The following is a 26,058-nucleotide window of genomic DNA, read 5'->3' as shown; positions in this document are numbered from 1 at the left end:
GGTCTAATAGACTTTGCTTTCTGGGGTTCTTTTTCTCCACAGAGTAATAAAGTCTTAGGGAGGCTTAGCTTGCCCCATAATTCATTAAATACCATGTAAGTATACAAGTACAGGTCTCCTTTAGAACACAGCCTGTTGATACCAACACAACACAGAACTCTTGGGAGTTCTCCATCTTACTCAATGAAATAATCCAAAACAGCAGCAATATAAATAGAACAATGCAAAAACTAAAGTTGAATTATGTTAGTATTCTAATACCCAGCAGGGCCTTTCTAATCCATGTTCACAACACAGCCGATGACATTCATTGCCAGGAACTATTGTTCACATACAGTATGTAGAAAGTATCTTATTACCCTGTTGGCACTCTTTAATGACTAAATTGCTTTCAGAAATGTATTCCCCTAAAATATCACCCTCTGTTAACGTTGTTGAAATATAAACTTATCATTGTTTCCTATTTTTTTCTAATAAAATTGTCTTTCCTCCCGTCTAAACTACAGCAAATTGTGTTCACTGAGCTGTCTCTATATGATATATTCCCATCACGGTGTTCTGCAATGTTCAATTCACAGGACTATCACCGCCTGGCATCTTTGTATCACTGTAGCATATACGCGAGGATAACTTCTCCCGGAATATTCTAATCCTCTCTTATGAAAATCAACTCCTGACTGGTTAATGAAAGTTGCTGTCACTACAAATCACTTGTCTCTTCAAACAGATTCAGTTTTCCATCTTATCCTTTTGGCATATTTGTTTTGTTCACTGTGATTTAATTCAGCTTTTTTCTCTTTGAGTTATAACTGCCCTTTCGTAATCTTTGTTGCAGGGCAAAATCAAACCCATGGGGCAGCTCCTTGATGCTTTGTGCTTCTTGTGCATGGGTGCAGTTCCCATTAAGTATAAAATGGTATCTTAAGCCCCGGTTTTCTGCTACTGATCATCACAAGTCATATTCTTGGTGCTAACTGTCAGGCAATCAGGCTCAGGGATCAAATGATCAGTTCATGCTGATTTGGTTCAGCCAAATGAGTGGATCTTAAAGTGTACAGTATGTCCAGCTTTATACTATGACCTGAGCTTTAAGTGACCTGCAGCAGTTTCTATTCTTGTTAATGCACCCGCACTTTACAGCAGGGATATTGAGACTGTTGGTGGTATTTGGGTGTTGGAACCCTCAACAACAACTTGAGGGTCCACATTGGATATGACTGAAGGCAATGAATCATTTTTTTTATAACCCAGCTAGAAGATGTCTTGCCTTCTACCCTGTTTGGATGCATACTTTCTAATGGCCCATTTAGGCACAACAGTCCTGAATTGCCAATCCTTAAGGGGCAAGATTTTCTGTTGAATGTGAGCAGATCAGGGGGAGTAAATGGACATAACTGTGTGAGTTTATTGCCAATATTGTCACACATTTGTGGATGTATCCTTTGCAGTTATGTAACTAGAAGTTACAGGGATCTTTCTAGGGCGCTCCAAACCTTGGAACAGTTTTCACTAAGATATAGTGATATTGTGAATTAATCAAAAACCCCATTGGGCCCTGCAGCAGCCGCTGTCTATTGTTATGCCCCTGACCCTTTTCATTGTGAAGCTATGAGATAAGCAATAACACAATCTGCAGGAAAGTTCTTATAAAGAGGACATCTGTCTCAACCCCTTTTTATTTTACATTCTTCACAAATCAGAAGCCAGGCCATTTTTTCCCAAGTCAAAAGGCACAAAACATAAGGCTTTCTACTCTAATTTGCCGTCTCTCTTCTGTGCCTATTGCTTAGCTCTGCAAAGAGGAATGGAGATTTGTGGAACAATGCCTCTGTGCTTTAGAGACACATGGTCAGCTTAAGGAAGAGCTGGAATCTAAATGAAGACCTTTGTGTCCCTCTTACATAACCATTCGGGCAGGTAGAGGGAGATAAGGAAAACAGGGACACAGCAGCTCAGCGAGCGCCTGGAAGGAGGCACGTGCACAAGACTTGTTCACATCTATTTAGGAACCAGGATTGCCAGAAAATAAGATACAAACTGAACCGTGCTATTAATAGACTGTTGAGTCTCAGCTGCCGGTGGGAGCTGGGTATGGCATTCTCCATAACAGGAGGCTTCAGTGACAAATTGTCACCGTGCATTTGTTTCTTTTGCTGTACATAAACACATAGGACACAAGCCATCAAGCTTGATGCTCAAAAAAACATATTTTTTATAAGCGATATAAAGGGCCCCTATAAAAACAAGAAAAGGCAACGGCTGCCCTCGGAGGGTCATTGCCACGTTATGGGACACGGCAAGGGTGGAAATAAATCACAGCTGGAAATGTTATTGACCACCCCGCCGTAACGCTGGCATAATATCTCAGTCAGCAGTTAATATGTCTCATGTGAGATCTAGAAGAACGGAAGCCTTCTAGAAAGATCAAAGTCCCAGAAATGGAATTCTGCAGAGAGACAAGCAACGGCTGTCGAACAAAATGCAGGCAGTGGCCCTGGAAGGGTTAACCACAAGCCCCTTGGCAGCTGCATTACAAATGCGAGGATCGTCCCTGGCTTCTATGAGGCTGCTTTGCCCAGCGACTGTGCATTTTTTTTTTAATGAAGCCTGCACTTCTCTGCTGCGTGCTGGATTAAAATAGGGTGGCTGGCAGGCTCACCACCACTTATGTACTGGTTTTGAAACTGTGATTATTGCTTAGCCTTGAGCAGTGAATATTCATACTTTGCCTTGCCTGCAGAAGCCAGGAGATTGCCAGAATTTGAAGCAGAATTGGCAATGCTGATCTAATTACATAGAGCTCAGGGTGTCCTTTTAGTGGGCAGAGAGCCACTGGGCAAACAGTCACATGCATACAATATACCCAGCCACACTAATGCCATTTACACTCTTCGACCCCAAAGCACCGCAGGGATTAACACGCTAAAATAGTCATTGGCGGCCAACTGGGAAACGTGCTACTGAATTTAGTATGAGCAGCCCTTTTAGATGTCACTTGGCTGTGAGTTGTAGTTTGAAAACATCTAATGCTCCAAAGGCTTCTGAGAGCTGCAGTTTAACAAAAGCTGAAGGGAAGTTAAATGGATGCCCAACATTTAGATAATTGGAAAATAAAATCTGTCATCTTGGGTTCTTATTTATGTAGTGAGTGATGTAACCAGAATTTATTGGGTCCCACAGCAGATTCTTTGTAGGGGCCCACAATTCCCACAAGCTTGGAGATGCATGCACGCATTTATTGAGACAATGCAATAGTCAGGACCTTAATAGTTCTAGGTGTTGTTAGTTTATACTCCTATATATATGTATGTATTTATATCAGTATCCAATTTTTACTGAAAATGTACTTGTACCTGATTCGACCCAATTCCTGCTAATTCTTTACCTCTTGCATCTCTCAGAATGCACCCTACTGTCTTCATTGCTCCACCCAATCATGTCATTGCTCTGCACATTGCCCCAACTATGCCCCAGCCGCTATACCCAGATGCGAAAGGTAACAACGCCATTTATACACACACATACATATACTGTATATTTATATGTATAGGACCCCTGTCTGCAAACAAATGTGAAAAATACAAATTCAATGCAAGTTATAGCTATATACTCATTTATATATAGTCATTTTGTCCTTTTTTTCCTCTTAAAATGAACATTTCTGTTGTTCTTCCCCCATCCATCTTACACCTACCCTGTCTCTTGGAGACCTACTTTCAGGGATCTAATGGTCTTAGCTTAGGCTTAAGGTTCCATGTGCTTCGGAGCGTGTGTGCAGAATGATCAGAGAGCAGTCACTGGGAGCTGACAAGCAGCACAGGCCAAGGAAAAAAAAAGTAGGAGCTAGAAACACATATATATTATTCTCAATTATTAAAAGCAGATCGCAGGAGATGTGAGGCAGCTGCACGGCTGCTGTCCCAGCTCTGCTCTCACAAGGGCCTTTGAAATTCTAATGTGCTGGCTGCTCAGATAGAAGGGAAAAACTGTTGTAGGAAACAAATAAGAGAGAACCAGCCCATATTGTTCTGCTCTCCTGAGAATGAGAGTCCACAGGTCACAGTGCATGTGGCACCAAACACTCTCATTATCCAGTCCCTCTTAGAATAGACGACACGAAGAGGTTGTTTTGCCTTGCAGGGATTTTTTAGAGATGCTTTGTCTCTGGTTGGCATGTGTGCCATTTGAATAATCTATAACAAAGGTCTTTACTGCACAGCCCTCCAGTCAGCTATCTGTCTGCGGGTATAAAGCAAATGCAAGGAGCAAGTGAATTTAGAACTAAAGCATGTTGGGACTGACACTTAGATTCGGGAATGTTATATTTAACAGGTTTAAGCAGAAATGTGGGCAGGTTTGTCCCATTTTATGAATGTTGGCTGCACTTGCAAATATCTTTCATGCACTGAACAACATGAGCATCATTATTCATGTCTGGGCCCTAAAATCTGTGACTAATTTACCTCTGGTACAAACTTTGGCCAATTTGGCACAGGTATAAGGCCACTGTCCAACCTGGAAACTGAGACCCTGCATATGCCTACCTATCAGCAGATCCTACCAATTGGTCAGAGGGCTGATCGATAACATTTGCCCATTCCCATGTAGCTTACTTGAACAAATATCCATCTTATGGTGCAACAGAATGATCACTTAGATATGTTGCACTTGTGTGCATCAGTTACTAGAGCTTCTCCAGCAGAATCCTGCATTGAAATCGATTTTTTAAACAGATTTTTTTATATTTAATTTTGACATTTCACATGGGGCTAGCCATGTCCTTCAATTCCCAGGGTGCCACAGCCATGTGACTTGTGCTCTGATAATTTTCAGTCGCACTTTACTGCTGTGCTGCAAGTTGTAGTGATATTAACCCCACCCCTCACCCCCAGCAGCCAATCAGCAGAACAATGGGAAGGGAGCAAGATAGCAGCTCCCAGTAGGTATCAGAATAGCACTCAATAGTAAGAAATCCATGTCCGGCTTGGGACTCCTCCAGTTACATGGGAGTAGGAGAAGCAATAGGTTGAAAGTAGTTCTAATGTGTAGCGCTGGCTCCTTCTGAAAGCTCAGACTCAGGCACAATGCACTGAGATGGTGCCTACACACCAATATTACAGCTAAAATACATTTGTTGGTTCAAGAATAAAATTTTAAATGATAGAGTGAATGATTTGCTATGTAAATAGTATAATTTAGAAAGAAAAAGTACACCATAAAAATCATGACACTATGGCTGATTCCCTAAAGGTCGATAATCAAAGGCTTTTTTGCATTAAAAAGCATGCGATAATTAAGTCCAGATTCATCAGAGTCATTGCCCAAAAAAACACACTATCGCAATGCGTTATTTACCTTGCATTGAGTTAATTCTCGCATAGAAATAATACTAACGCATGATTCACAAACATGCCTGTAAAGGGTTGGTTCACCTTTAAGGTAACTTTTAGTATGTTATAGAATGTCCTATTCCTAGCAACTTTGCAATTGTTTTTCAGTATGTGTTCTTTATAGTTTTTGAGTTATTTGCCTTCATTTTCTAGTTTTTTGCCTGCTGTGGTCAGTGACCCCCTTTGAAGGATGGAAAATCTTTCAAAGGGGGTCACTGACTACAGCAGGCAAAAAACTATTGGTCTGTGAGGCTACAATGTTATTGTTACTTTTTATTACTTATTCTTCTATTCAGTCCCCCTCCTATATTTATTCCAGTTTCTGATTCAAACCACTGCAATTACAATGCTGCTGAAATACAAACTGGAAAGCTACTGAACAAAAAGCTAAATAACTTGAAAATCATAAAAAAAAATAAAACATGAAGCGCAATTGCAAACTGCCTCAGAATATCACTGTCTACATCATATTAGAAGTTAATTTAAAAGTGGACAACCCCTTTAACCTATAGCAACCAATAGAACCCAAATAGTGCAAAGCGGTTAAAGCAACAAATCAAAAGATCTGATGACCTTTTGCTTTAACTGCTCTATTCCAGAAATCTTGTGTGCTGTTGGTTGCCAAAAAGAGGAGAGCTTTAACCTTGCTCTTACACAACCTCCTCTGATCTACAACCGGCTCGAGGAGACCTGTGGACCATGTGAAGCCATTCCATGTATCAGGAAACAATATGGCGACAAACATACAGTATTTGTTCCTATGTGGTTGAATTCCACATTTTGTTATCTCACAACATCCCTAAATCAAAAAGTATGTTCCATATTTTGTGACATAGCATACTTACCTTGGGCCCTTTTCCACCATTGTAGCAAATAGCTCCTGTGCTATGTACAGAAAACAAACTTGTGTTGGTAAAACCATTCCCTCAGACAGGTGTGGTGCAGTTTTGGCTAGAATTCCAAAACTTGTTTTTAGAGTCAGTATTTCCACCCCGCAGAGCCATTACCTACTTTGCAAACTTGTGATTAGAATCATCACGGGCTGTGTTCCTAAATGCTAGGGGTCTGTGTTACTTGGCATCAATACCTGGCTGTGCTGCATTAGAAACTTGAATAAACATGAATAAGGGAACAGAGGCCGCGGACAAAAGAACATGGCTGCCTACATATTCATTAGAGAATAATTAGATAAATGAGCACTAAATAAAACAATAATATAAAATGCTTACACACGCCGGCCTCATGTGAAGACTTTGCAAATTCAGTAACGATTTAAATGTTTAGCTTCTAATTTACCTTTCGAATACTTTTATTTATCATTATCTTATGTCTAATACTGCTCGGCACTAAAAAAAAACACTTTATTCTGCTCGACATAAGCTCAGAGATCTTTAATTTCTTCTTGATAACACCACCAACTCTTTCAGTTCAAGAGAAAATCCTTTGCCGACCAAAGAGAAAGGCAAAAAGAAAAGTTGTTAGTTCTACCCCAGAGGTGGCGGCATTAATGCCTTTGAAGTTAGAACTGTAAAGTGCTCTGGAAATAAAAGGCCTATGTTCAATAAGATGTATCAAAAGGAGCACTGCATTCTGCTGCCATTATTCACGGTATAGAACTCATTTGCAATACAAAATTGGCTGGATTGCTCATTCCAGGGCACTCGAATCCAAGGATTATGGACAAAGGGGGAAGAATAAGAAATCCGCTGCTCTGAAAGGGGCGGTTAGGTGACAAAACTGGTACAATGGTTTGTCACATGATGTTAAGTGGATATATGGTCCACTGTGAACATGATCAAATAATGATCATAAAACGTTGACTTGTTTGTGACTTGTGTAATTGACTCTTGTTTGTGACTCTGTATAATGCGCATTAGGATTCTAGAATTTGGCATAAAAAGTACCTTGAATTTCAATAAACTGCGTACTAACAACCTTACACCAGGGAGTAGCAGCTGCACCCAAAGATCAGTATTACTACAAACTAAACAATGACCAAGTTAAGGGATACAGTACTGAAACTATAAAAATGTGATTTTTCTCTCTTCCACGTCCGCCTTTGTATTGATTTGTGACTGGCCCTGCGGCGATGAAAGGAGGGGCCTTCCCAATTTTCTTCTAAGATAAATTAACCATTAAAAACAATCTGAATGTCATAGTTGAGGCTCACATGACACTGGAGATCAATCATGATTAGCGGTGATAAATTAGGTCACATTCCCATAAAGGGTGGACATAAATAAGCAGCAGTCACAGACTCATCTGCCTTCTATTTGCTTCCCATCTCTTTCATACTCCCAGCCCTCTAATCTGGATAAGTCAACCTACTTTGTATTCCAGATATTCTTCGTTGTTCTTTACATTAGAGCTGCCTGTCACAGGTCATCTACAGATATTAAAGAGCTCCAGGAACATCGAGACACTCCATTTTACCAGCGTCTAAGATCTATTTTTAACTGGGGTTTCGAGGACGGCGGGGGGAATCAATCTGTCCTACTAGGTGTTCATCAGAGAGGAACTGCAGATGTCAGATTGGTCAGAAGTTTGACTTACTGAACCCTACAGATAGGGAATCACATTTATTCACGTCTAATGTGTTTCTCTGTCTGTAGGGGAAGCAGGAAATGTTCCAGCAGAAATCATTATATATTTTTACATTGCCTCCACATTCTTGGATTTGCCATTCATTACCGGCTGTCCCCTAATCTATAGTAAAAGTCCAGGATTCAATGGAAGATAATTGAAAATTCAACAACAAACTAAGAAGCAGCCCATATGACATGTTCAAAATAGCACAGTGCTGTCTTTGTGACTCAGAGAGTCAAGGCACATGTTACAGTGTTGTGACTTCAGCATCGCTGACAGCATGTTGTCCAATATCCCCTCAGTCTGTCAGTGTCAAGGAGAAATAATGAAGACATGAGGAGTTTCGGCCTTCCCTATAATAGGCCACCTGTCATCTATACGTATATAGTTAAGAATTTCCTGGAAAAAGTAGCCTATCATTACCTACCCAATCCCAAACCCCCATTCCTGTGCTGTGAGCTTTGCCTTGCTTTGTATAGTTACTCAGCATCACTATGACCCATGGTAGCTCCACAGGTGTCAAGTCACTGTTCCTTCCAATGACAGGTCTCACACAGGTAAAATCTAACAGGAGCTTCCTCAGGAACAGGTTTTTTTTCTGCCATTGTTTTTCTGACACAAAATCATTCAAGGTTTCTAATGATGCCATCTTGTATGCGGCTGTGAAGCCCCTAGGTACTTACATTATTAACTCAGTGGTGTTTGTAAGCCAAGAGCTTGAATGGTAATTTAGAACATTTTACTTTTCTATATTTACAATAATGACAGACATTTTTAACTTATAATCTTGGATTATGGAAAATATACAATTAGTTATTGAGGGGAGTTTTGTTCCTATAATCTAATTGGACAAATGTCAATTTTGGCTCTGTTCTCCATATGTCATCTCCCTACTTCCATATGTCTATCTAATATCTTTCTATCTCTCTGTCTGTTTCTGAAGCATATATCCATACAATCTGATTCTAATTGACATTTAACTTGTTACCTCATGTAAATAAAGTACATAAATCCCAAATTGATTACAGAGTTGTAACATCATCAGGAGTTCCATGTTATACATTATATCCCTGCTTTTATCCCTCAAATGAGTAAACAAAAGGCTACTGACACATATATGACAAAAGTCAAAAAATGGCATGAGAATTAAATTTTGGAATACAAAGAAGCAGATAAACATGATTGGAGTACAGTGAATCAGTGTGACTTTATGCTACCATAGGCCAATACCCAGGCAAAGACTGTACCATGGGCAGGGCCATATTTATATATAGGTACTTGGGGGCCTGTGCCTAGGGTGGCAGCTCGGGGTGCTGCCCTTGAGTGCCTATATATTCAGTAAATTAAAAATAAATAAATAAAACCTCTCCAGCCACCACCAGATCACACTGGACCTAAATAGAACCCTGACCAAGGCTCTGCCCCATTGCACCTTTGGTTTCCAGACCAATGCTTTCTTAAGGGAAAATACTTCAATATCCGTGCTGAGTATATATGATATACAAGGAATGTTCTTTCTAAATCTGTACTTTTTATACCTAAATAATCTTTATAATAAGTGGGATTGGGCATTATCTGCAAGGAATTTTTATGTTCTCTCCATGAATGTGTGTGTTCCTCTGTTTACACTGTTTATCTACCTTACACTAAAAAACATACTGGCAGGTTAGTTGGCTTCTAGTGAAGACTGAAAGACTTTAGATTGCAATCTCCACTGGACAATCTCAAAAATGTGCTGTAAAAATTTGCCAACACTGTATTAATGACAGACAATTGTAGTAATATGTGCTACACTATACAATAAACAAAAATAACCATTTAATTGAATAAACATGGTGTAATGTGTAACAGAATGATTCCACCTTCAACTGTATACATTTCACCACTGCTATGGTGCAGCTTATCCATCATCATCTCACAAGTGACACTGCTAAGAGCTAGGCCGTGCCAATGGAAGGGATAAATGTGCAACTAAATTTGGCTCTACTTATCAATGCATACAAATACACTCACACATACATACTGTATATATATATATATATATATATATATATATATACATACAATCCATAAGCTTTCAGCACAGACCGAATGACTTGGGTGCTACAAGATTATGCAAGGTTATCCAAAAAATCAGGAAAAAAAAGGTGCACTCCAGGAACCTTTAAAAATAAAAATCAAGATTCTTTACTTAAGTCATTTTAAAAATGTATCAGGCCTATATATATATATATATATATATATATACCTATAAACAGGACCAGCACACCATTTCACAGCAATTCTTCTATTTATTCATTCACCATGCATTATAACGTTTCGGGTCCCTCCTGGGACCTGGGTCCTTGATAAAGGTCCCAGGAGGGCCTGGAACATTGGAACGCACGGTGAATGAATAAATAGAAGAATTGCTGTGAAAGGTGTGCTGGTCCTGTTTATAGGTATTTACATAGTTTGACTTCAGCACCCATCTGTTAAACTGGTTTAGAGTGGAGACACACAGCTTGACTATATATATGTATATACAGTACATCCACACACATTGTAAATTGGTCAAATTTCCTAACTGTTAAGACTGCTACGTCTTCTACACAAAATGCATTTATATTTCCTAATATTACTGTGATATGTTGCTGCTTTTTGTCAGGGCATATTGGTTTCACTATTTCCATTGTAGCAAGCCTCACCAACTAAGTAGCTGGGTTTTCTTTAGTGGAAAGGTGGCCATTTACAGGCTGATGAAAGCTGCCTACGGACCAAGTCAAGTATGGGTCCCTCAGACAAGCCCCCCCAAACTTATATGTAAATGGAGATTGGCCACTTGCCGATTGGGCAGGTTTAAAAATCCTGTCAGGAAGAGGATTATATTGGCTCATTGATATAGTCCTCACCCCAGAACAGAATATATCCCATGAATGTGTTTCGATCATATGGCCCTCGGGATTAATTCAGTCTCACCCACCTCACAGTGACTTTGCCAAATGAGCAGATCTTTCAGTGTAAGGCCACTTTAAGAAAAACAAAAGCTCTAATGACCAGGCCCTCTTTATCTCTATGTGCTTTGTGTGTTTGATTTACACATCTTTCCATTGTACAGCTCTGTGGAATGTGTTGGTGCTTTATAAATATGTGATGATAATAATAATAACAATAATAAAAGCTATTTTTGGCAGTTGCTGTTCTCTGGCGCCTGTCCAGAAAAACTCGAATAAAATGTCAAAACAAAGTCCCATCAAACTGCTCATAGTGCTCTTATTTATGTTAAGTATCTTTGTTCTAGTTTTCAAGATATTACTAGTTTTTAAACTAACGTGATGAAATTGACACAACAGCGCCATCTTTTGGTTAGTGCTGCTGCACAGCCTGACAGTTGTGAGAGACTTTCAGAAGAAAAAGAGCAAAGACTTCTAATGTTGCTCTGCTTGGAAGAGAATTTGGAAGAGCTGTTTGATGTTTTTTTCTTTTTAAGCAGAGCAACAAAGACTTTCCTCTTCTTCCTTCATTTTACCGTGACAGTCAGGTCAGTCAGCAGTACTGACCAGCAGATGGCGCTATGTCAGTTTCATTATATTCATTTAAAAACTATTATCTTGAAAACTAACAAAAAATGATTTTGTATTGACTTGCGTAAATGGCTTCTCTCCTTATCACAGTAGCCCAGGAAGCTGCCATACTGACTGACCGCTCCATAGACATCATCCCTGTCAAATGCCACCATTTGCACAGTGCCCATAGAATAAAGGTGGATTTTCATTTTCAACATCCACATAAAAAAATATTAATATCAAGCCAACTGCAGGTGTCCTTGACCAGACCTAGTTATTAATTATAGAGATTAGTGAAAAGCCCATTTGTTAAGATCACTGCCGACATAAAGCAGGTATAGTTTCTCTTTAAACTCATGTTAATTTTGTCTGAAATTTTTAAAGAGGGACTGTACTTGTGTGTAGCAAATAATGTACCATTTGTGCATTTAGAACACAAAACTATAAGGAGTCTAGTAAAGACATTATGATAAAGGTAGCTCCTATTGTCCAGAGAGTTGGGGGAAAGCTTTTCCCATTACTCACCCCACTTCCCGATCAAGAGATTGTACACTGCTATAAAACAAAACACGAGAAGTAAATCCCCAGTTGATTAAAATCAAGAGCACATCCAATGTTCTATCCCCTGAGTTCTCCTAAAGGTTAGAAATGCAGACACTTCCTTCCTGTTAGAGTCCTAATCCTATGTAATTCGGCATTTCAGAGCTGGTTTCCCAGCTTTAAGATGATGTACCCTTAGATATAAACTGGCCTTTAATCTGTTTATCATTACTTGTGTAGCTGATTGTCAGCTGTATCCCATGTACTGAGCCACGTGTAGCAACATTTGCTGTGCCTGTGGGTTGCTGCATGGTGTGGGTGTCCAAGCGAACAACAAGGATTTGGTGGAACAACAAGATCACTTTTGTTAATGAGAACTGAACCAGCTCCAAATCCCTTCCTGACGCTGTTTTCCCAATGCTGTGCAACAGGCAGATATTTCCCTCTCCAAGCTCTGTCTCAATTTGCAGCTCTTTAGTTTCATATCAGAAACAGGATTTTTTTTTTAAACAAAGCACAACAAGCAGCCAAACTGACCCCAAAACCCCCAGCTAAATCTGGCCATAGCCATCTCTTTTATTGGCAATAAGGTAACACTTTCCCTTGGTAACCCAGTCCTAACAAGGATGCTGTTAACTTGAGTCCCGACCCAGGTTCATAATGAGACAGACTGCTCTACCCCAGGGTTATCTTGGACAATGATATCTAGGTATGTTATTGCACTGATATTTTTAGTACAGAGAACTGGTTTATTGATGCTGGCCTCCCAATCTGAAAATCAAGAGAAGGCAGAGGATTTGTAGGGCAAGTAACAATTATTATCCTACTAAAAATCATTTCTTGGCTGTGTCCATGATGCTTTGACCTGGTAATAGAAACCAGGGAATTGCAGTCTTCAGTTTTGTCTTTGGCTGCCCAGAACCACAGCTCCTATATCCAAGTATTTCCAAGTTTTTTTTTTAATCTAGGGCCCAGTGATGTTCATGCACAAAATGATCTGCAACAACTCAGAACACAGATCTACTCTGTACCACTAAGACCTCCAGTGCACCAGTATGGAGAAAAAGTGACCAATTACTTCTCCAAGTGGGTACACGTCAGAAGGCAATTTGCCTTTGCCTGAAGGGACTGGGAAAAGTCTGGATTTGGCTTCACAATAGACCCTGCCAGTTCAGGTACATAGCCCCCCATCAGCCAAATAAATAGTGACTGCCTATGGCATCTTACAGCAACCCCTCTGGCATTTGCCAGAATCCATAGATTGCCAGGCCAGGCCTGGACTAAAGCTTAGAGGACTGATTGAAAGGGTCCAGAACACAATGGGTAACCATACTATGAGACTGGAGGGGGTTGCCAGGCATTTTATATCAGTGCTGACCAACCTGCAGCTTTAGTTGACCTTTTGCTACCAGCATCCACCCAAAAGTCACTGACTGTCTGATTATTTTATAGTCAAACTACTGGGAAAGAACAGAATTTAGACCACCCTAGCATATATCATACAAATGTCTATTATTGGACATTACAATATAGCCTTCTAAGGCTGGCACTGTTATAGATACACAGCCCAAAATTAACTTGTGGTAAATTAAAAAGCAAGAAAGCCGGCCTTCCAGTGTCTGGGCGAGAGCTTGCATGAACACACACCTTGTGTGCTTAATTGAAAGGGACAGTTTAATTCAAGATATCATTAGATGAACAGTAATTTACAAGATAAAGTGATCATTCATTAGACCATAAACAATCCTTTGTGCTAAAGCACTTACTCTTCTTTCTCCTGATTCTGTAATTTCCCAGTTCAGGCTTACATTCGCCCACTGCAGTTTCACATCTTGTTTTTCCCTAACTGCTGAAATCAGTTCTGGATTTGCTATTTTCATACCAGTGATATAACTGTCTCCCTCTCTTTCTCTAATTATAACCTACATTTTGAACTTAGATCGGGGACACATAGCTAGTGTTGTACAACTAAAACGCCCAGTATTCAGTAATCGGGGGAGATTAGGTAGGAGATAGGAGCCCCAAGCCAATGACTGAGTTAACCCACACTGGGCTAATTGGGGTTGATCCAATCATTGGCCGGTGGCCACATTACTGAAATGTTGAGATTTGTGTCTAAAATCATTCCTACATAGGGGTTAATTTATCAATATTTAACAAATTAACACTTTGCAAACAAATTGATTCACAATGATTTCTCTGGGTCCATCTAATGCGAACAGATCCCAAAATAAAGCATCACAATATATATGATAAATTAACTTTGTAGTCAGTAGCATAACCATAGGGGGAGCAGTCCAATAAGAACCGGCTCCCTAAGTGGAAAGGGGATCCAAAGTGACACCCCTGCTTTTATGTCCTAGTCTATCAAGAACAGTGATCCCCAACCAGTGGCTTGTAGATGTTGCTCACCACCCCCTGATGTTGCTCCCAGTGGCCTCAAAGTAGGTGCCCATTTTTACATTTCTGGCTTGGAGGCAAGTTTTGGAAGCACAGAGACAGTTTTACTCCAAGCAGCGCTTGGAGTACTCCTGCTTACTCCTGCAGTCCAGCAGTCCACATGGGGCTACCAAACAGCCAATCACAGAACTTATTTGGCATCCCCAAAGAACTGTTTCCATGCTTGTATGGCTCACCCCTACTTTTTACATCTTAGTGTGCTTCCGAGTAAAAAAGGTTGGGATCACTTATCTAGAAGAAGATTAAACCCTATGTATAGTTGTTTTCACTGTGCCACTTGCAGTACCACTTTTCACCTCTTGCTTGTAGACAGCAGTACAACACTGCCCCTAGATAACGCTGAGCAACAGTCACCACTAATATTTGAAAAGCAGCAACATTTCAAAGAAATGCTTCCCAGAAATTGCAGACCCCTTTTCTTCATCAAGAGAGGAAGCCCTACAAACTACTTGTTTTCAGAGAAAAGCCAATACTTCGCTATTAATACTGTGGTCTTGTGCTAGGCTCTCATTTCCCATAACATTTAGATTGATCTCTTGCTGTTAAACAGTAAATACTGTGCCGTTTCTCATAGGAAATGTAATGCACATTGATAGCTTTCCCCTACAAAATATTTCGATGTAACTGACCCGTTGCACAATAGAACAGTCTAGACTCGTGTCATTGTGCCAGCGAGGTTGCTAAATGCTTGTCGGCTGCAGGTATCAGTAAGCAAGAGCCACAATGAGTTAATATTTCACAATTATAGTTTTTGTGTTTATTGTCTGTATCTCGTTAGTCTTCATTTTCAGTCATTCCCCTATTTCTCGCCTGATTCATTCCCTCTGTCTGTACAATTGCTTCTCTTCATTATCTCGTTCTCTCTTTATTTTATTTATATGATTGGCTCTGTTTTTTTCTAGTGTTTATCGCTTTAGTTTTTCTTGGGTTATAATTTGTTTCTCTCGCTATCTCATTCTCATAAGCAGCTGTTTCCCTGTCCCTCTCCTACTCTCTGGGTTCTTCCTTCTTCTTTATCATAGGCACCCGCAACCTGTTGCTCTCTAACTGTTCCTGAACAGCAATTTCCTGCCTCTACCTCTCCAACAAAACTTCATGTACAGAGCTAAGAGAGTTTGCAGGTGTTGTTAAACTATTCTGTTCTCAGAAATGGTCTCAGCTCTGCCCTGATGTCATGGCATTACCATTTTGGAAGTAGATACTCTGAAGCCCCATACAGGGAAGATGATCTGAAGTACTGAGTGGCTTAATTACTGCCATGTAGCACAGGAGTTTGATTCCAACTAAGCCATTTCAATTAATGGTTTGTAGGTTTGAGAGAGATGGTACCTGTGGGGATAATAGCCTCTGGGAAGGGACTGTGGCTGTGGGATAGCAGGTATAGTAGGGAGAGATGGTGCTTATAGTAGCAGTGGGATAATAGCCTCTGGGAAGGGACTGTGGCTGTGGGATAGCAGGTATAGTAGGGAGAGATTGTGCCTATAGTAGCAGTGGGATAATAGCCTCTGGGAAGGGACTGTGGCTGTGGGATAGCAGGTATAGTAGGGAGAGATTGTGCTTATAGTAGCAGTGGGATAATAGCCTCTGGGAAGGGACTGTGGCTGTGGGATAGCAGGTATAGTAGGGAGAGATGGTGCTTATAGTAGCAGTGGGATAATAGCCTCTGGGAAGGGACTGTGGCTGTGGGATAGCAGGTATAGTAGGGAGAGATGGTGCCTATAGTAGCAGTGGGATAATAGCCTCTGGGAAGGGACTGTGGCTGTGGGGTAGCAGGTATAGTAGGGAGAGATGGTGCCTATAGTAGCAGTGGGGGGATAATAGCCACTGGGAAGGGACTGGGGCTGTGGGATAGCAGGTATAGTAGGGAGAGATGGTGATTATAGTAACAGTAGGTTAATTGCCTCTGGGAAAGGAAATGTTTTTGTTTTTGTTTGGGTCCTGAAACCACTAAATATACCCTTGTCCGCTTTCTTATTTATTTGCCCCACTCATATATGCACACTTCTCAAATTCATCCCCTTCCTTTTGCTCTTGTTCTCTATTTCATTACCCCCCTGGATTCTGCACCAGCCCTATCTCCTCTGCACTTTGTGTTTTCTGAATTTTGCTGCTTCAACTCTGCTCTGTTTGCCAACTCATTTCTAGCATCATAACTAGTGTCCCGGTCCAACGAAGCCTGGAACCGCAGCAATATCTCAAGCAGAATTCCCCCTCCTCACATGCACACCATTTACTGGGAACCATTAAACCCTGAGGAGAGACAGTGTGGCGAGAGAGAGTGCAACCCAGCCCTGATCTAACTCTCACTGAATTATTCAGAGCTTGCATTAACTTATAAATGAGTGTGTTTGACTGATTTTGTGGTTGATGTACAGATAAATCCTAATGAAAGACAGCTACAAGATTTTAAATAATTAATAATGCTGCCACTTAACAAAGCCCGGCTGGCACTCAGTGCTTAACTAGATACAACTTTAAGACTTAGAATTTGCCCAGAGGCCTCACGTTGGCTTTTGTCATGCAAGTCTCTAATGCCTCACAAAGTTTCTGTATCCAACGCACCCTCAGAACTAAATTGTTTTTATTTTTAGTATATAGAAGGAGGAGGGGATCTTTATCAGGGAATGAAAAGAATGAACAAGCAGCCTTAAAAGGATACCTTGGCTATTATATATGTTAAATACAACTTCCAGCATCCCCTGACAGCCCAAGGTTTAAGAGCCAGAGTTCATAGTAAGGGCTCCCCATTCCTGCACCGATAGTGCCCCCCTTCTCTAATCCCAGCCCAGCATCTCTTATCCTCATTAACCCAATTCTATTGGGGAAGGGGCCAATAGGGGTAAACCAGCCCGAGGCAAGTCGGTCCCAGCAGGCACCACAGAGAGTTACTGCATTACTAGAAACTGGCCCAGATTGATTTACTCTCTCTGGCTTTGTGTATTTTTTAACAGATTTAGGGGGGAATGTAAATTACTCAATTACAGGCACACAACGGCTCTGTGACTGCTTTGTCCGCCCCCCAGGATGTATAGTGCAGCTGCACAGGTTTATCCCCAGATTTACAGCTAAAAGCAAATAAGGAAAATTTACTGATACATTTCTATAAATAGTACAGGTTTTTTCAGATAAATGGCCAGTATTCTGTGACTGCAGTTTTTTTTTTTTCTACAAATGTAGCTCACATCAACAGAGCTATTGCTGTCAACTATTTGAATGGCAAAGCGGATCTGATTCCTTGCGTCCACCGACTTCTATCAGATTTCATTAGTGAACGTGCAGTTGCATTTGATTAGATCTATCAGATCAGAATATGACAATTTTGTTCTAACTGGCCAGATAGGATGCTAATGCACACTAATAAATCACATTCCAACTTCAGTAGGTGGTATTGGCTGCAATTTGTAGGGCATGCATGCAAGCAGTTGGATTAGCTTGTACATGCAATCAACAATTCCATGGAAACTACCAGTGTAGCTACAAGGTACTGGTATTTTTGTATTTGGATCCTTAAGGTGGTAATCTTCTAGCTAGCTATAATAGCCTCTGGGAAGGGACTGTTGCTGTGGGATAGCAGATATAGTAGGGAGAGATGGTGCCTATAGTAGCAGTGGGGATAATAGCCTCTGGGAAGGGACTGTGGCTGTGGGATAGCAGGTATAGTAGGGAGAGATGGTGCCTATAGTAGCAGTGGGATAATAGCCTCTGGGAAGGGACTGGGGCTGTGGGATAGCAGGTATAGTAGGGAGAGATGGTGCCTATAGTAGCAGGGGGGGATGATAGCCTCTGGGAAGGAACTGTGTCTGTGGGATAGCAGGTATAGTAGGGAGAGATGGTGCCTATAGTAGCAGTGGGGGGATAATAGCCTCTGGGAAGGGACTGTGGCTGTGAGATAGCAGGGATAGTAGGGAGAGATGGTGCCTATAGTAGCAGTGGGGGGATAATAGCCTCTGGGAAGGGACTGTGGCTGTGGGATAGCAGGTATAGTAGGGAGAGATTGTGCCTATAGTAGCAGTGGGATAATAGCCTCTGGGAAGGGACTCTGGCTGTGGGATAGCAGGTATAGTAGGGAGAGATGGTGCCTATAGTAGCAGTGGGGGGGGGGGGATAATAGCCTCTGGGAAGGGACTGTGGCTGTGGGATAGCAGGTATAGTAGGGAGAGATGGTGCCTATAGTAGCAGTGGGGGGGGGGGATAATAGCCTCTGGGAAGGGACTGTGGCTGTGGGATAGCAGGTATAGTAGGGAGAGATGGTGCCTATAGTAGCAGTGGGGGGGGGGGATAATAGCCTCTGGGAAGGGACTGTGGCTGTGGGATAGCAGGTATAGTAGGGAGAGATGGTGCCTATAGTAGTAGTGGGGATAATAGCCTCTGGGAAGGGACTGTGGCTGTGGGATAGCAGGTATAGTAGGGAGAGATGGTGCCTATAGTAGCAGTGGGGGGATAATAGCCTCTGGGAAGGGACTGGGGCTGTGGGATAGCAGGTATAGTAGGGAGAGATGGTGCCTATAGTAGCAGTGGGGGGATAATAGCCTCTGGGAAGGGACTGTGGCTTTGGGATAGCAGGTATAGTAGGGAGAGATGGTGCCTATAGTAGCAGTGGGGGGGATAATAGTCTCTGGGAAGGGACTGTGGCTGTGGGATAACAGGTATAGTAGCGAGACTTTGGTCCCTATAGTAGCACTGGGGTTTATAGCCTCTGGGAAAGGACTGTGGCTGTGGATTAGTGGGTATAGTAGGGAAGGTGGTAGTGAGAGTGGTGCTAAAGAGCTAGGAATCTGATTTTAAAGAAATCAGGGCTCATGGTCCAAGACTGGGAAAATCTGCACCTGAGCACTAACCCATAGCAACCAATCAGTGATAAGCTCTTGGCTAAGGGAAAAGAACTAAGATCAATGTGAAGGGTGGCCAAATTGCACCCCTGCCACTGTGAGACATAATTTTTGATATCTCTGTGGCCAATGGTGAGATGTTCCTAAGAAGCTCCCAACAACCACACATCAAATTCTCTATTCCTGTCCCTGGACTACATGAAAATAATTAAGATTTGTTCCTACAAAGCCAAATGTTCACTTTCTCCCACGCTCTCCCACACTCTCTGAGTATTATTTATGCTTCATCTCTCGAGCTGTACCTCAGGAAAACATTATTATAAAGGCAATAATACATCAGCTTGGACAAAAGGCAGCTCTAAAAAATAAATGATAAGGGACAGATAGGGAAGCACTGCCTCCCAGCACCCAATGCAGAAATGCAGTTACTGCTGCTGCATACTTGGAACAAATGCATATAACCTCCTATAATGGGGTACATAGAAATTATTGTACGTTGCCGTGATTTGGCTTGATTCAGCCATTTAACAACTTACAGTAAATGTACAAAAAATCCCTCATTAAAAAGGAACTTCTGACTTTTTACCACTCCCAAAGCTTAAAGTCATTGCTGGGTAACTAGAGAATAAAGGAACCCAAAAAAAACCCCTAAAAAAATAATACGTAACTCAGTTTAAAGATGTGTGTCAAATCATAGATAGTGGGGGCAGATATATAAGTGTTTCTGGAAGCATCAGATAGAAAGGACTCTATATTATAAAGATATTTATAGATACAGAAATTATTATGAAGAATACTTGGTAGCTTGGGTTTTCCTGATAAGGGATCTTTCCATATATTGGATCACCATACCTTAAGCCTACTTAAAATAATTTAAACATTAAATAAACCCAATTGGATTGTTTTGCTGCCAATATGGATTCATGCAGCTTAACTAGGGTCAAGTACAAGGTACTGTTTTTTTATTACATATTTATAAAAATTGTAATTGATTAAAATAGAATCTATGGGAGATCCTTCCTGTAGTTTGGAGCTTTATGGGTAATATGGGTACAATGACAAGAGCAGACTACACACAGCTGATTCCCAGCTACTCGAGGGCTTGTTGCACTTGCTGTACACTCAGCACAATACACACCTGCCTCTTCATACCTAGAAAAGGAGACAATAGCTGTTATAGATCTACAGCCCAACATGTGTATAGGTGTTGTACAAAAGCCAATAACTGGTCAGCAAAAGGAAAAAAAGGGGCTCCATTTAAAACCTCCTAGGAGCTCTGCATGGATTAGTTGACAGGTATTCCAATAATCACAGCAGTTGTGAGTACTAAAGACATTGGTTACATGACCAAAACACACTGGCTGCACAGATTCATCATATGGGGCATTAGAAAAAAGGGAGCTGCTGCCTGGGCCACGAGTAGAACATGTTAACTTGCATTATAGTATCCAAGTCCACATCAATAGAACCTTTCAAGGGTTCATTTGCCTAACGCCCTTGAACACTCTCCAAGGACAATGAAAAGAGAGAGCATCAGTGAGAGGTAGAGGCTTGCTGTAGGCATGGAAAGTAAAATGTCAGTATGGAGCTGAGAATGCACACTCTTCCTTTACTGTACATTGATGCACTTTCTAAGTAACGTATAGATTACTATACAGAATGTGCATTATGGGGGCCCAAGTCCTTGCATAACAAATGTTGAGAGAATCTCGCTCCTTCGCACTTTATATTAGGCTGCTGGATCCTTGTGTTCCCCAAGAGAATTCTAGACTTTTTTTCCACCAACCTATTATAAGGTTCTGCCTTCACAACAATTTCATCCAGAGCAAAGGGGAAACACCTGTTCCTGGGCGGTGAATGCGTGTACAGGCAGCACCTCACAGAAAGCCATGGAGACACAACCCAGACAAAGCCACCCTGCAGTCGTGCTCTGCACAAACCTACCAGCAAACCCGCCTGTGCCCCTAACTTCTCAGGGTGCTGCATGATTCTCCTTTAGGAAGGGCACTGTTAGGAATAATGGCACGTACTGATTTACTCCGGACCTTAACAAACAGGGGCAAAGCCCCAATTCAGCATAATTCCTTAAAATAATTATCTACCCATAAGCCTATTATCGATGTGTCTGGTAAATAATGAATTAAATCATTATAATGGCATAAAACAAAAGAAGTCCTGCGTTATTCTGCATTAGCAGCTCTGACCTGACCAACACCAAGACTTTTATAGTCAGGCAATTTCTGAGGTCAGACCCCCCCAAAAAGAAACCTTCCCTTTTCATGTAGACCCCCTGTGAATACATTCATTGAGGATTAGGCATATGTGTCTGGAATAGGAAAGGTTAAACTGGCTGCTCTTTGCCACAGACAGGTCTGAGTGGGATGTCTTCAGGAGACGCTTGCTCCTCACCACTCCCCGATCCTTTTCTTCAAAGAAGCAGTGTGTTTCTTACACCTTTAATAACCTGCTGATGTGATCCATGCTAATCTGTAATGTTTCCTCTCCCTTAGGGAATTACATCACCATCTGTTTTCTCCTATTTGACTTTTCTTTACAATGATAATGTGTTTATGCCTAATCCTCTCACCCCCCATCCGGGCCAACTAAACCCAACCTGCCTGGCGGCACCAACTTGCTGCTGAAGTTTACTGGGTACCAGCTTATTTGGCACATTCAGAAGTCATTAGAAAGCCAGGATCAGGGCAAACGTATCAACGCTTAGGAAATACGAATTGTTCTGCATAAAATATACATGAATTCCAGCTGCAGTGCAAACAAGCGAATTATACGAATATCTTACATAGTCACATTAAAGGCACATGACACGTTGAGCAAAGGAATAATATATTTGCTTGGAGAGAAGCTGTACATAGGCTGTTACCTATTTCCCTGGCAATGGGCTGAGGTGGATGGAAAGTATGTGGGTTTCAATAAGTATGTGCTAGCGGCGCAGAAGTAGCACTTAAATTGCTTGGGCTTTAGTTAGAAATAACAGCTGACATGTTCAGTTTGTGTTTGCCGAGAGGCAAGAGTGGAACACATATGAATAGCAAGCGGCAGCAGCGGGCAGGGGCTCAGTGCTAGGCAGCCAGGTGATGCCACACAAACAGGTAGAGTTCTACACACAGGATGTTATCTACTGGCAGTCCCTCCCTCACTGCAAAGGCATGGCCGCTATAAATAAACATAGGGCAACAAAAACACAGCTAGGGCAACAGGCAGAGACAGGGGTTCAGGGGCAGCAAGGTGGGGGTTCTGGGAGAGATGGAGCTCAGGTTTCACTAAAACAGCCACTAAAGCAGCTCTGGCCCTTCGGAGCTTGCTGTGGCTCCTATTTCCTACATGTCTAGGGGTGCTAAGGGCTGTTTAACAACACCTGGAGTACTGCAGGTTGCCCATCCCAGCACCAAAGTGACTTGGGAATAAAAATTGAGTACAAAAATAAAATAAATGGCACAGGGAGCCTTATATAGAGATGGCTACAGATCCAATCCACATTATATCACATAGAAGAGAAGTGTTAGCTCTGCTGTATCTAACACATTCATGTTTACACATTGTCAAGCACCGAAAAGAGAAGTCTCATAACAAAATAAATCTATCTATCTATAGATCTATCCTCTACCTATCATCTATTTGTCTGTCTCTGTCCATACATGTTCCTATCTAGAATGAGAGATTTTTAGCACCACAAGGTTCCTCTTCATGTTAAACGGATGAATTCAATTAGATGCAATGTAGGTCTAAGCAGAAGATGGACACAAACAGACATGCTTTATTGTCCTAGTATTTGTCTGCCAATTATATATCTACCTGCTATTGATCTGCCTGCATCTTATCAATATGCCTATCTATCTAGCAATTATCTGTCTGTCTGCCTATTATATAGCTTCCTAATATCCATCAATCCATTATCTTTCTATCCAAGAGCCAATAGTGTCCGTAGTGCCCACAGAGTAGAGAATATTAGGGCAGAAAGCTCCCAGACAAGGGAAGGACACTGACCCTGTAGTAATGAACTCTTTGGCTGCTGTGCAGGGGGCAGTAAGTCAGAGAATGTCAGTGCGCTCGTATTTGGCTGCCGGTACATGGGGGGTTAATCATCCCCATATAACCTTTCCCTATGGCCCAGGGACCACACAATCCTTGCCTGCTTTTTATGAAAATCGATGAGAATTCCTATGTATGTCTATATAGAATTTAGTATGAGCAGCACAGCGCGATAGAGCGCAAAATTGGAATTTCAGCACTTGCCAAACTACACTTCCCGGCATGCTCGGCTAGAGAGTCTAGCGAAGCTGGAAGTTACGGTTAGGGGCTAGGTATTTCTGTTATGCGTTCCTAAACTCCTGCGCAACATCCAGGTGAGCGGTTCCGCACCGGGTTCCGCACCGGGTTCCGCACTGGGTCCTACCTGAGAGCTGCATGGTGCCACCTGTGCGCATCCGGGAGGCACTGTTGGTCCTGGGGGCAACTCCGCGGGTTACAGTGTATTAATCCGACAGGGAAGCGATAGACCCCGGAGTCCTACCCAGCGCTCTCCTCTGCCCAAGTGTCCCGTAGAAAGACTCAATCCCGGGATCGGCAGCAGTAATGTGGGCAGTGCTGTACCGGTTCCTCTGGATCACTCTCCTCCAATGAGTGCTGTTGGAATGAGAAGGTTGGGGGTCCCAGCGCTCCTTCCCCGGCTCCTGGAGCATCAATCAGGGACCCGGCTCTGTCTCTCAGTATCCAGTCTCTCTCTTTCTCTGCCTCTCCCACTTCTCTCTGTCTCTAGCTCCCCAAGCTATTTAGGGGGGGAAGACGCCCCCTTTTTTGGCTGAGATCAGTTGACACCTCTCCACCCCCCTACTGCTGGGGGAATGGAGCCTAAGGAGAGTCATGGAGCCCCCCTTGTCACCAGGGAGATGTGCCAGGTCCAAGAGACTGCCAGAGACAGTCAGAGATAAGAATAGACTCTTCTCTGTTCCCCAGCCTCTCTCAATGTGAGGATGTCAGGCTCTCTCTTTCTCTCTTCTATCTCCCTCCCTCTCTCTCTCCACCCCCTCTCCTCTTTTCCTCCCTCTACACCTCTCTCACTGTTTCTTCCTACCTAGCGTCCCCTTTATGTACTATTCTTTCACTCTGGCTCTTCTTTGGCTTCTCTCTATCCTCCCTTTTTACTCTCTTTTCCTCTGCCTCTCTCCTTCCCTTTCTCTCCCTTTCTCTCTTTCTCCTGTCTTCCTCCCCTCTCTCATAAAACGCCTCCCATATAAAATTTATGAAAGCGCTTTTTGCTTGCAGAGTTCAAAAATACCATCTTATTCCCAGAGCAGGCTGCTCTCAGCTGCCATGTGATGTTGCTGCTGCCTCTTAAGGTGTTTCTCTCCCTCTCCTGTTCTCTCTCTCTCTCTCTTTCTGTGCTTTGTTACTGACTGAGAGTTCCAGTCAAGCGGATCTGTGCCTGCTCCTATTGGAGAAGGATAGATGCCAAAGTGAATTCAGGTTTCTGCCCTTCCTATGCTAGGCTTGCCCCACTTCTGCCCAGGCTTCACTTTGTACTCTCACACCAGCACTATCTATCTATGACCCATCTGCCTCTGCTGCATGCTCCTGCCACAACTCTTAGTGAGTATATTCCATGACAGCTATTGGACTCGGGCTGAGAATTTCAGCTGCCAGTTATGTCTTTAGGAAGTTCTAAGCAGAAGAAGCCAACACAGGCCATGGGGTGTGGTAGATCTGCGTAGAAGTAAAAAAAAAAAAAATCAGTTATGTCCCATATATTTATCTCATTTCTGGGCAGAAAGGCAAATGTGGGATAGTGCTTTTAATATGGTAAAATGGTGATGCTAAGATTTTGTATTGAGACAGTGTAATCCTAAACCACAGTGTAACTCGTTGTTATTGGGTCAAACAGCAAATTCGATTTTGGGCCCAAATTGAGCATTCTACTAAGATATATTGAAATTACTCATTAACTAGAGCCTTACTGGGCCCTCTATACTCCTGAGCCCTTCTGCAACCGCAGAGTCTGCTTCCTCTGTAGTTACACCCTGACCCTGAGTTTCCACCGGTTATTGAGCTGAAATTCCCAGGAACTATGGATAGCTGAAGGCCATCAAGGGATGTTACTTTACCCCCAGGCTGCGGCACCACTAAAGACAGCACTGTCTACTGCAGATAGTAGTGTCTGTGCCACATTGACTAGTGGCTTTAATTGAAAAGGTAACGATCTGCCTCATTTGCCAATTGAGCAGGTTCAAGTCATTGAGCATGAAGGGGGGCATATACTGATGCTCCAGTCTTGCACAGAATGATGCACAATTTGAGGCTATTCCAAGGTAAGCCCCTGCCCTTTGCAAGTGCCACCTATCCACATGTACATGGCACTAAGTGCAAAAACATGACACTTTGCACCTTGCCAGAATGAGTAAACATGTATTTACCAATAATTTTTTTTGTGAATAAATAATTGTCTTGCTCAGGGGTGGTCCAGGCCATTTTGCTGGAATTTTGGAAGATCCCAATGTCTTGAACTATTCCTATCAGCCCTTTCTTATTTTCATCATAAGCCTATACATCCTCCATTTGGCACAGTCTTCATCTAATTGCTGTGAAAGTAGGTTCTGGATGCAGGGTTCTCTAAAGGGCCCTAGGGGGCCCAGTGCAAGCAGGTTATTGGCTCACATTTCTGACCAGTTCTGTAACTCTAGAAACAACCAGTCA

The 26,058-nt window shown here is 42.1% G+C and overlaps 1 protein-coding gene across 1 annotated transcript in view; it reads right to left on the bottom strand.

Annotated features, from left to right (window-relative positions):
• Positions 1 to 24,322, bottom strand: part of rtn4rl1 (reticulon 4 receptor-like 1) — a 120,334-nt gene extending 96,012 nt beyond the window's left edge. The window contains 1 exon segment of the mRNA NM_001079052.1: positions 23,765 to 24,322. Coding sequence (NP_001072520.1) covers positions 23,765 to 23,777 — 13 coding nt within the window. The 5' untranslated portion in view covers positions 23,778 to 24,322.
• Positions 24,323 to 26,058: the final 1,736 nt, after the last annotated feature.

This window comes from Xenopus tropicalis, chromosome 2 (assembly GCF_000004195.4).
Source record: "Xenopus tropicalis strain Nigerian chromosome 2, UCB_Xtro_10.0, whole genome shotgun sequence".
Classification (NCBI taxonomy): Eukaryota; Metazoa; Chordata; class Amphibia; order Anura; family Pipidae; genus Xenopus; species Xenopus tropicalis.
The sequence above is the reverse complement of the archived record's forward strand: the minus strand, read 5'-3'. Positions and strand labels throughout refer to the sequence as shown.